General features: G+C 52.4%; 2 protein-coding genes across 2 annotated transcripts; both read left to right on the plus strand.

The window, feature by feature from the left end:
• Positions 1–7,779: 7,779 nt before the first annotated feature.
• Positions 7,780–8,119, plus strand: PtA15_7A587 (uncharacterized protein; the record flags this gene model as incomplete). The annotated part of the gene is made up of 2 exons (XM_053171208.1): positions 7,780–7,904; positions 7,978–8,119. The coding sequence occupies 2 exons, from the start codon at positions 7,780–7,782 to the stop codon at positions 8,117–8,119; spliced, it is 267 nt and encodes an 88-aa protein (XP_053022413.1).
• A 376-nt stretch (positions 8,120–8,495) lies between these two features.
• On the plus strand, positions 8,496–11,906 carry PtA15_7A588 (uncharacterized protein; the record flags this gene model as incomplete). The annotated part of the gene is made up of 8 exons (XM_053171209.1): positions 8,496–8,659; positions 8,720–9,104; positions 9,180–9,605; positions 9,888–10,522; positions 10,850–11,077; positions 11,278–11,356; positions 11,442–11,467; positions 11,564–11,906. The coding sequence occupies 8 exons, from the start codon at positions 8,496–8,498 to the stop codon at positions 11,904–11,906; spliced, it is 2,286 nt and encodes a 761-aa protein (XP_053022414.1).
• Positions 11,907–12,376: the final 470 nt, after the last annotated feature.

Raw genomic sequence — 12,376 nt, forward strand, 5'->3', positions numbered from 1 at the left:
GCTTCTAGGTAAATAAAGTTTCTCTCTATATAGCTACTTATCAAGTACAGACCAAACAGAAGTAGAAGGGTTGTAATAGAAGTTTAAGAACAACACTCAATGAAATAAAACATGCTTCTAGTTCTCCTAAAAATTTCAGATTTACAGTCTTGACGCTCAAACCTCGACGTCACAGGAAATAACTGGAAGCAGGTCTAGCAAAATGGCTGACATCAAAAGTGATGCAAGCAGCTCAAGCAATGATGGGAAATTCTCAATGAAAGTGCCAAAGTTCACGGGAGACAACTTTGAATTATGGGAAAGGAAGGTTTGAATGGCTCTTGACGAACACGACCTAATCCAATTCATTGACAACCCACCACTGCCATACCCATTGAAACGAATGCGGAGAAAGCTAGTGAAGACTGCAAACATACTCTGCACGAATCTGACGGATGGGGTGTTCAATACTATTGTAAAAAAGGACAACTCCGGAAACCCCTATGCCCTATGGCAAATGTTCAAGTCGGTGTACGCGTCCGACTCCATTCTAGCCAGCTACGAGGTCTGGGCTAAGTGGGAAGACACTCAGTACAACGACGACATGTCGAAGTACATCGAAGGCATTGAAGATTGCATGGCAAAATTTGACTCTCTTGGAATGGATGTTCCAGATTTTGTTATTTGCTGCAGCATCATCAGCAGGATCACCAAAAAACGCCCAATGCTGATGCAAAATCTTTTCGGCGATATTAACGCTCTTGGGAAACCAAAGATGCTGCTGGTCAAGCTGCGAGAGATTGGGAGATTCAAAAAGACGTCAAAGGCCAAAGTACCGGACCCGCAACCTGCAACTACTGCCCTTGCAACCAACGCGCAAACAGGGCAAAATGGCGGAAAGAAGAACAAGCGACCGTATGTGAAAATTCAATGCACGGGCGGCCACAACCCAGAATCAAACCACCCACCCGAGGAATGCTGGACCCTTCACCCAGGGCTCCTTCGCAAGAAAAGGGAAGACGCCAAGAAGGCCAAAGCATCACAGGCAACCTCACTACACACGACCTTGGCGGAGCCGTCTGAGACCACAAGCTCCATACGCCCATCACAATGCGCAGTCCAAGCCATCCCTAACAACCATTCTGGACTCAGGAGCCAGCAACCATATGCTGAACTCCTTGGCCTACTTCGCGCAGACGGTACCGGTAGAAATCGCAATAGCAACCGGGAGCGGACCGGGCGAGTTGGTAGCGACGGCAAGGGGCAACGCTACTCTCTTGCTAGCAAACGGCGGCTCTCTGACGCTCAAGGATGCGCTATATGTCCCGAAGCTGACCAGGAACCTCATCTCGCTGGTTCAAATTATGCAAAACAAAGCTCTCATCCAGCAAGACAACGGAGAATTTGCCGTACACATCAATGATGGAAAGCCATTTGAGGTGGACAACTCCAACGACCTTCTGGAAATAAAAGGGGTGATTGATCCGGTGAACATCGCGGTTGGGTTGTTGGCAGAGAAGGCACACCAGTCTGAATTTGCAAAGTGGCACAATCGCCTCGGTCACGCGAGCTCAAATAGGATAGCAATGGCAGTACCGGAGAAGCTCAACTTGACCAAAACCCATGCATGTGGAGCTTGCATGCAGGGAAAGATCACTCGCAAGCCGTGCAATGGAAAGTTCAAGGAAGCAACAGCGCCAATGGAGGTAATTCACGGCAATCTAGTCGGCCCAATAACGCCTCAAACGAACGGAGGGGCACGCTACTTCTTGACCTTGGTGGACCAACATACCGGGTACATACACACCGTGCTCCTGAAGGAGAAGAGTCGAGCGGCGGAGGCAATCTCCAACTTCCAAACGTTATTTGAGAAGCAAACCGGCTTTGCAATGAAAACGCTGGTAACCAACGGAGGAGGGGAATTCTGCAACCATGCTTTAGGCGACATACTCAAGGAGGCCGGCACGAAGCACAATGTAGCCCCGCCGTACACACCTCAAAACAACGGCATTGCAGAACGGGCAAATCGGACGAGACTGGACATGACTTGCTGCATGTTGATGCAGGCCAATTTAGCGCCGGAATGGTGGGGCGAAGCAGTCAGGACGGCCACGGCGACCACCAACTGCCTGCCTTCGCTGTCCAAGAGCAGAAAGTCACCCATAGACTTGATGTTCAAGGTACGCCCGAACATGAATTTCTTCAGGCCGTTTGGATGCAGGGTTTGGGTAGTTAAACCCAAAGCCAACCGTGATACGAAGTTTGGTCCGATCTCGTGGGAGGGAATACTCCTGGGCTATGAAAATGATTATTCCTCCTACAAAATCTATTGCCTGGAGGATAAGCAAGTCATAACGGCGAAGCACGCCCACTTCGATGAGGCGACTTTCCCTGAATGCGCGGCGCTACACCACGGACCCATCCCAGCAGGTGCCAACAGGCTACCAATCTTCAACTCCGACGCAGCTTTACCGTTTGAAGACGAGGAGGTGCTGCCGGGACAGGCTCACAAGCAGGAAACCGGTGAAGAAGAGGAAGAGCGAACCAAAATTGAGCAAATACTGCGGAACCTCAAACCTCCAGCTAACCTAGCGGTGATCAGACGGAGAACACGGGCTGGGAGGAAGACACCGAGCAGCCGCAATCCAGGCTCATAATAGGCGGCATAGATACAAGGAACATAGTATCAGGGAAGAGGGAACGTAAGCAAGCGTACACGGTGTGTCAATTGAACCCAAGAATCACAAACGGGCTATGTCGTGCGAAGAGAGCCAGCAATGGAAGGAGGTGGAGCTCAAAGAAATCTTCAACATGAACAAGCACAATGTGTGGATAGTGCGAGTCAGAATCGAAAGTGATGATCCGATACCGGCAACCTGAGCGTACCGCAAAAAACTAGGATCGGAGAACCAGGTAGTCGAGTTCAAGGCAAGAATCTGTGCGCAAGGGTTCAAGCAAACGTATGGGCTCAACTTTGAAGCAAAATACGCCCCCACGGGGAAGCCATCCTCACTACGGTTTCTCCTGTCCTTTGCCATTAACAACAGGCTGAGGATACATCAACTAGACGTCCAATCAGCCTTTCTCACTTGCCCTCTCAAATACAAGGTGACGCTGGTACCCCTGCCAGGCCTAGACTGCCCTCCCAACTTGGTCCTGGAGCTGAAGAAGGCGATCTACGGCCTTAGGCAGGCACCCCTGGTCTGGTACAAGCGACTGTTGGGGTACCTGAAGAAGATTGGTTTCAGTGCTGCTCTTTTGGATCCGTGCGTGTTCTGGTGCACAGCATCGCCGGGGAAGCCAGCAACCTGGATCTTCGCGCATGTGGATGACTTGGTCATAATCAGTGATCAGCCGGAAATCTTCAAGGACGAAATGGAGAAAGAATTCAATATCAAGTACATGGGGGAAGCGGAATTCTTTTTAGAGACTGTAAAATGAAGATGTGTCTGGTGAGAGTCAAACTCACAACCTCAGCTATGCTGAGACACATACTAGAGTGCTGCCTTTACCAACTAGGCTACAGACGCTTGTGGCTGCCAGCTGGGTGGTTGGTTGGTAGTGCTCATGGGTCGATCCAACAGCCCTCCATACTGTGGTGATACATCATGGTAGCAGACTAACAGACAACTCAACATTCTTACTAGGTATGAACATCAACAGGTTCTCTGAGGGCCTCTAGACAACAATGCATCTATTACGCTACAGTTAGCGTTTAATACCCTAAGTTAGCGGTTTTTTAGCGCTGCTAAGCTAATCTAAATTGTAACAGCTGGTATACTACAATTACAGCTAACTGATAATTCAGAAAAATCCTCTAGTTTTTAACCGCTAGAAAGTAGTGGTTTCTAGCGTCAGATCGCTACACTTCAGCTATTTCTAGCGCCTCTCCGCTAATATAGCGATTAATTCGCGGTCATTATCGCTATATTAGCGGAGCAAAGTACATATGAGAGATGAGTTTTATTTCAAGGTAACCAGAAAAATAAAAGATAACTAAGCATCATGTATGATAGTGATCCCCATGCTAAGTGATAAATCAAATAGAATCACGACTACATGTTAGGCCCATTGTTTATAAGAACACGACAAAGGGAAAAACTTACAGCACCCAATGACTTCTTTCCTCCAACTTGAGACTGATTCCTGCCCTTGCGGGGCTTGTTGGGCTGGTTTATAACGGGTTCACTGCCAGAACTTTGCACAGGTTTGACTTGGAGTGCCCTTTGTGAGTCGGTGTGAGTTTGGATAAATCCAGGGCGTGCCAGTGGAGTACAAATCCGGGAAGATTGACGCGGGCCTGTTGTGGGTTCTACCTGGTTGGGCGGGGTTGACTGACGGTTGGAAATGGAACTCATGGTAATGATTTCAGTGGAGAGAAGCTATCAAAGCTGAGGGGTCAAAGCGGCAGGGAAAAGGCAAAAGGGAGGGGGCACAAATCAATGATACCAACAGAGGTTTGTTTCGGTGGAATATCTGGATCTCCTAGCCTTAGGTTAAAAGCCCTCTACCCCTGGCGCCTGCGTCACTGTAATGCCTGCGCTAAGTTAAATATGTAGCAGTATGCGCGCTAGCTCCACTGATGCGCTGCTAATTACTGCGCTAATTGGAATGTCTAGCGTGCAACCCGCTAAAAGGGCATGTAGCGCTGATATTAGCGCATGTAGCGACTACAGCGCTAAACTACAGTGAAATTTAGTGTTAGCGCTATGAGAGCACTAAACTAAACGTTGAGGGCAAACACTGTAGCGAGGTTCCCGCTACGCTACCCGCTATATGTAGCGCAAGGCCGCTACCGCTAACGCTAAGCGCTCAGATTTTTAGCAGAGATCGCTACGCTACGATTCTAGCGACGCTAATTAAAATTAGTGTAATAGATGCATTGTTGCTCCAGATCAATCAGACCCAGTACATTGAACGCAAGCTCCAAGAATTCGGACTAGAGACGCTACATCCAGCCTTGTGCCCGCTCAATCCGCGCGAACACATGAACAAGGCCACGAAACCGGAAATCAATGAGCTACTGAAGCTTGGCGTGAACTATTGAGCGCTGGTGGGCTCACTCAACTATCTGAGCATCTGGACTCGCCCGGACATAGCTTACGCCGTGAGCACTCTCTCCCAGCACCTTGAGTCGCCTGGCATAAAGCACTATCATGCGGCCGTGCAAGTATTCCGGTACCTGAGTGGCACGAGGGCCATAGGACTGACATACATAAAGGAGAAAGGCGGAGCAGTGCAAGCGTATGTGGACTCCGACTGGGGGAACTGTCCGGACACTCGCCGCTTGACGACCGGCTACGTGGTTCTCACAGGGAATCATCTAATCAATTAGAAGTCCACAAAACAAACGACAGTCTCCCTCTCGACAACAGAGGCGGAGTATAAAGTGTTTTCAGACCTAGGCAGAGATCTAGCGTGGGTATTGAATCTCGCCGGAGAAACACTCATCTTTCCAAATCTGACGGGGATCAAGGTCTACATGGACAACTGGGGTGCTATCGACCTAGCGAAGAGTGAGACGTCACAGAACTCGTTTTGAACAAAGCATGTGTCAATACGCCTTCACTTTGTCAGAGAGCTAATCGGCAACGGCCTCATCAAACTCCTCTACGTCAAGACATGCAACAATGCCGCGGACTTCCTGACAAAGCCAACTGGACGCCTAATCATACGACGGGCCCTATCCAAACTGAGGGTGATCCAAGCCTCTCAGCTTGCTTCGAATCTGGCGACTCGAAGCACGGAAGGCTGTAAGAATACAAGCCCAGGGGAGCAGAACCGTACTCACAAAGTGAGGAAAGTGACGCAAACCGCAATAGCTGCGGAAAGTGGTAAGCAAAGCGAACCTCTCTCCGCAGCCAAAGCTGACCGCGCGAATGAGATAACTGAGCGCATCTTGTCGATGAAAGCAGGGCCAGACGCCGCGGAAAGCAAGACCGAAAAAACAGGATCACCCTGTCGGTTGTCATTACTGGAAAGAATATTGACAACCACTCAAGGTGAGTTAGTCAAATTCCTACCAGCTAATTGACAGGCAACAGCTAACCAGCTTGCCCTGATCTTCGCAGACAAAGTCAACAAGATCAAGACCCGAGCACCAATTACCGCAACACCAAAAGGAGCTGCGAAAGGTAAGGTGTCGGTCCCTCTAAACAAAAGTCTGGAGAAAAAGGAATGAAGCCTGACAAGTTGAAACTGAACAAACAGACAACTTGGGCAGAATCAAATCCTATCCACGACGTAACTAGGCCACAAAGTAGGAGCACAACCTCTGGCCAAGTAAGCAAGACTTACCTGAGAGACAAGGGAAGAAAAAGGAAGCGCTGACAGAGACAACGCTCACAGGCAGAATCTCAACAGCTATAGCAACCGGCACTTTGCTCAACCTCTTAACCCCAAACCTAGATTAAGGCCAGGCGGCCTGCTTCTAGGTAAATAAAGTTTCTCTCTCTATAGCTCCTTATTGAGTACAGACCAAACAGAAGTAGAAGGGTTGTAATAGAAGTTTAAGAACAACACTCAATGAAATAAAACATGCTTCCAGTTCTCCTAAAAATTTCAGTTCGGGGGGATTCAAGCAGGATTTGAAGAAAATACCGCGGAAACTCAGTGACCGACAGGCCTCGCATGCATCTGCATGCGCGGTCATTCACTGCGTGGATCTAACTTAACACAAGTCCCCCCTGGTGGGAGGCTCGCTGTGGCTGGCCGCAAAGCGGCCCCTCCCGCAGGGAGGGACTTGCGCCTAATGTCAAAATTTTGGCTGGGAAAGAAATCACAAATGGCTGGAGGGAAAATATTAAGCCTCAGCCAGCCTCCCTCTCAGGTCCTGTGGACCTGCCCCAGAGCCAAAAGATACCTCTGGACCTCAGCTTTCATTTGGCACCAGTCTCATCTCCTCAATCCAAACCATTTGCACTGTACTAATGTTTTAAAAATAAATAAATAAACATGAAGAAATGTAAACTAAGGATGCGCAACCATCATGCCTGGTGGATCCTGGATCCGCAAACCCGCAGATCCTACACATGTAGTGTTGCATTTTGTTGCAGATAGGAAACTCAATTGTGCATATTATCAGAAAATCAGTAAATGGATCTTCAGAGCAATGTCATATCCTTCAGGATTCCTTTGACCTTCAAAACGGATTCCTTCAATCAGTTTTGGAGCTTTTTGCTCAAAATTTTGGGTGAGGGTGCGCATCAGCACTGCCAATGATACTGTCTATTCAGTTTTTTTTTGTACATATTTTGCTGATTTTTAAATAATTATTTAGGCCCCGTTTGGCTGCCGCGTTATACGTCATAAATTGTTGAATTTATGACGCCGCGACCCAAAGTTTGCCCCCCGTTGCCACCAAAACTTTGAAACCCCCGGAGGTCGCGCATCATAAATTCGACCATTTATGACGTATAACGTGGCAGCCAAACGGGGCCTTAGTGGTTTTGTGGTTGAATATCCTTCCTTTCCCTGCCAGACTTCAGACATTAGGTGTAAGTCTCTCCTGCGGAGAGCCCTCCGGGCGGGGTCCCCCGGACCCTCCGTTCGAGAGGCTTAGTTAAGCTAGGGGTGGATAGGGTGTTCACAGGTCAAAAGCACCAGGTCCAACCTTTTCCGGAAACAATAAATGGTGCTGTTAGTTGGTCGGGGGTGACGTCATTCGGTGGGTTTGGAGTGACGTCACCCCAGCGATGATCGCTTTCATGCGCTTTTGCCTGTTGACCGTCCTCGTCGACTCTAACCCTATCCACTGACCAACAACTAAGCAAGCAAGACCATAAACACTTCAACAAGAACATGTTCCCCAGCTTCTACCGCGCCAACCAGGCGGACCCCATCCAGCCGAACACGACTGCCCAGAGCGGGACCGGACGCAAGACGGCGCCGATGAACCCCTCCCACCTCAACAAAGCGGTGCGAAGGTGGGTGAAAGTTTCTTTCTATAGGTCGTTGGCTGTCAGATGGAGCGATGGTTGACTATTCTTATATCCACAGAGATCCGGCGGTGTTCCCGTTGGCGATCATCATCGGCGGCGTGCTCTGTGCTGCTGGCTACTTCGCCTTCAACAAGGCGCCCAAGGAGGGCGGCGGGGTGGAATCGGTTGGCCCTCGCCGAGAGACCTTGAAGATGAAGTAGACCTCAGTCAGTGCTTGTTCAGAACTACATATACCTTGTGATCCTCGGTCTGATTGCAATCGGGCTCTTGATTCTTGTGTGTTCGCTAGTGCCAGAAACACCAAACACCAAGCCGATTTCTTTGATGCTTTCTTCAGAGTCTGTCATATAAATACTAGATCACCTGCATCCCGATGTACTATTGCCATGTTGCCCCCACCTGTGTTTTGTGAGATGATGTATGATTATTAACGCAGTTGGCAATCCAATCGCTTCCGATCAGCGGCTGCTGCTTATGTGATCCTTGTCCGCCCACCACACACTTTGTATTTTTGGTTCGCTTTGGGTGCTGCATATGTAGTCAACCTCCCAAGCTCCCATCTCCGCCCATGCCGAGATGGCCACGCCCATCAGCCCCCAGCAGCTCATCAGCAACCACCCCAACGCCCTCATCCTCGACATCCGCCCCCCCTCCGCATTCAGACAGACCCACCTCAGCCAGGCCATCAACCTCAACCTGCCCACAACCCTCCTCAAGCGGCCGCTCTACGGCCCAGACAGGTCAGCAGCAACGCCCACAGCAGCAGCAGCACACTGACTCACATACCACCCCATCCACAGGATCCAGTCCGGCCTACCCTCGCAGGAAGAACGGGAACGGTTCGAGAGATACAAGACCGCACTCCCCAGCACCACAACCCCGCCCAGCAGCAGGCTCCAGCTCATCATCGCCATCGACCAGGATGCCAGGCTCATCAGCCCATCCCACCCCCTGATCCTGCTCCTCAACAAATTCGGCGCACTCGGATTCCAGGGACAGCTCCTCTGGCTCAGCGGCGGCTTCCAAGCACTCCTCGCCCTCGCCCAGGAACCCGGATCAGCCCACTGGGCCACCACCCTCCTCATCTCCGAACAGCAGCACCAGCACCACAACATCACCAAACCCACCACACCCATGTCCCTCTCAATCCCCCTCCCACTCTCCGCCTCACTCCCCACCCCGCCGGTGACCAGCCACCACAAGCTATCTACCACCCCAGCCACCACCACCACCACCACCACCACCACCACCACCAACAAGCCGCCCCAGAGCCATCCCAAGACCAAGCGGTTCCACATGAGTCTCAGCATGCTCCCACCCCCCGCCACCACCCCACTCCCACAGTCACCCTCCATTCACCACAACACCTGCTACCCCTCAACAACGAGATCGAACGATTCCACATCCAAACCAAACAACAACAAGACCATCAACCCCTTCTTCGACAACATCCGCCAGCTCAACGAACGCCTCTCGCTCGACTCCTCCCTCCAGAACCTCTCCCCGATCGAGCTCCCCGAACTCACCAACCCTGTCGGTGACCTGCCCCGCCTCCCGCCCTTCCTCCGCAGACTCCTCCAAGACTCGCCCATCCAACGCGCCCAGAGACTCGCACACGAATTCCACGACCTCGAGATGGCCGAGCAGCACCGGCTCGAGGACGTCATGCGCTGGGAATCCAGCCGCGTCAATCTCCCCCCCTCCTCCTCCGACCCCACCTCTGCCACTCCATCATCCTCTCTCTCCATCCCTCAACAACAACAGCCGCAGCAGCAGCAGCAAAAGCAACAGCCGAACCATGGCTCGATTGGGGCCAACCGTCATCATCATCCGTTCAGTATCAGTGCGGGTGTCGAATTGGGCTACAAGAACAGGTTCGGGTTCCCCACTTTTGCTATGACGACCATCTGAAAGCTGAGATATCTCTCTAAATCAATCAATAGATATAAAAACATTTGGCCCTATGAGCACACTCGGATTCGACTAAGATCAGGTCAAGCGCGACGGAACGAGACTGACTACATGAATGCATCAATGATCAGTTTCCGCTCGGACGGGGCGCCTCCCCTGCTGAGCTCGACGAGCCAGCATCAGGTGGGCAGCCGGCGGTACATTGCGACACAAGGCCCGTTGACGTCGACGTTTGAGGATTTCTGGTCGGTGGTGGGCTCGGAGGACGTCGGGCTGATCATCATGATCACCCGACGACACGAGGCAGGGCGGGAGAAGTGTGCGGACTATCTGCGCAACGGCCAGTACGGCGACCTCGTCGTCTCCGTCGACCTTCCTCCCCCCTCGCGCTCCTGCACCACCACCGACGGCGACGGTGGGGACGGCGGTGGTACTGGGATGGAGTCGGACGGCGACGAGGAAAGAGAGATGGCCAGCGGATTCTTCGGCTTCGAGTCCGCTGTGCCCTCCTCCCTCAATCACCACGACCACCTCCCCTCTCCCGCCCCTCTTCCTCCTCCTTCTTCCAACACCACCGGCAAGTCTGCGAGTGAAAGGGGAAAGAAGAAGAGGGCCGGCGTGCTCCGAAAGACCGTTCGGCTCAGCAGGACCACCCGGCCCGACCTCCCCGCCCGCCAGATCGCCCACATCCAGTACCGCGGATGGCCCGACTTTGATGTCCCCCCCGCCGCCGAAGACGTCCTCGAACTCATCGCCGAGTCTCAGCGGGCTTCGCTCGAGATCCGTCGGCTCAACATCCAGGCCGTCGACGACTTTGTCAACAACAACAGTGCTCAGGCCCAGCCGGGATCTAAGGAGGATGTGCGCAAGGCCGTCGGGACCGGCAGCGGCCCCGTGATTGTACATTGTTCGGCTGGCGTGGGACGGACGGGCAGCTTTATCTTGCTCGACATCATGACGGAGGTCCTGAACGCTCTCTACGTCTCTCCCCGCCCTCCTCTCCCGACCCATCCCTCTAGTCGTGCGCCTGCGTCGCCGCCTATTCGGTCCACAACACCCCAAACTGCCCATCCGCTCCCCGCCTCCGAGCCCCCACGTCGTCAACCCGAAGCCCTCCGACAGTCCCCGCCCTCCCATAGTCCTGCTCATCTCCCCAGGTTCCTTGATAGCCAGCTCTGCGATTGCGTGACTGGCGTCGCGCCGATTTGGCAGACGTACCCGATCATGGCCGTCGTCAACGAAATGAGGTCCGTCTCTTCTTTCTTTCTTTAAGGATGTGGGGATGTGTGGGAGAGGGCTTTGGAAGCTGAGGAGGGTTCTCTGTTGGGTTTTTTTGGGGGCGACGGACGTATCTGTGGCTGCACATCTACGATCCAAACCGGCCCTTCCACTTGGCTCTTTGGACGATAACAAAAATGGATATTTTGGGCGGCGGTGCGGCGCACAGGGAACAGCGCATGTCGATGGTCGCGAACTACCGCCAATACGTCTTCCTGCACGAAGTCCTACTGACTTATCTACTCAAGGTCCCCCTTTCTCCTCTCTTTCCTCTCCTCCAGCCCCCCCTTGTCCTAACTTTCTCCCCTTTTTTTTGCGTTTGTGTGTGTACAGGAGTTGGATATCTCGGTAGTGGGCGCGTCGGAGAAGGGTCAGGCCACCAGTTCGGGCCCGAGCACGCCAACGACGACGCAGACCTCGACCAACACGACCACGACGGCGGGGACGAGCAGTAGCAGCGCCGGGCCGACGGGGCGGGTGCCTGGCGCTCCGGAGATCGGCGGGCTGAGCAGCAACGACGAGCATGTGCCTAAGCCCGGCCATCCGTCCGCCTCGCGCGCCCGCGGGAGCCCCTCGCACGACCCGACCAAGGAAGCCGGCACAGACAGCATCGGCCCGTCCGGCATCCTGCGCTGCCTCTCGCCCTCCGTCGCCTCCTCCGCCACTTCCACCCTGCCCTCACACTCGGCATCTTCCGAGGCCTCGTCTGACCTCGACATCGACCCGCTCGGATCCCGGCCCGCTCGGTCTCCCGCCAATCTCTCCGCCGCGCCGTCTGCCGGTGACTACTTCTTCTAGACTCCCCCGCTTTCTTTCTCTGGCCTGCATGCATCTCCTTTCTCTCTTCTCTCCTCTTCTCTCTTTCACCTTTCTTCTTCGCACTTTCTCCCTTCCTCCCCGTTTTCTTCCCTTCCACCACCACTACCATCATCTCCTTCCTCTGCCCTGCTTTCTCTCTCATCTCTGCCAGACCGATGTCGTAGCCCGCTGTCGGCCCCGTATATATACATATATATAGTGTACTTTTTTTGCCCCCCCACCCCCTCTCTCTCTCTCTACCTGTCTTTGGTTTGTTTTCTCTTGTGTGTTTTGTATATGTGTGTGTGAATCACTTGTCTTATTTTTGTCAACCACATTTATAGAATATATACATATATATATATACATATCTTCTTTTTTATGTGTTTGTGTGTGTGTTTTTATTCTCTCTGATCTCTCTTGTCTTTTTATTATTTATTTGTTTATTATCGTGATGACTCGAAGCAAGT

The sequence above is a fragment of the Puccinia triticina genome, chromosome 7A (assembly GCF_026914185.1).
Source record: "Puccinia triticina chromosome 7A, complete sequence".
Lineage (NCBI taxonomy): Eukaryota > Fungi > Basidiomycota > Pucciniomycetes > Pucciniales > Pucciniaceae > Puccinia > Puccinia triticina.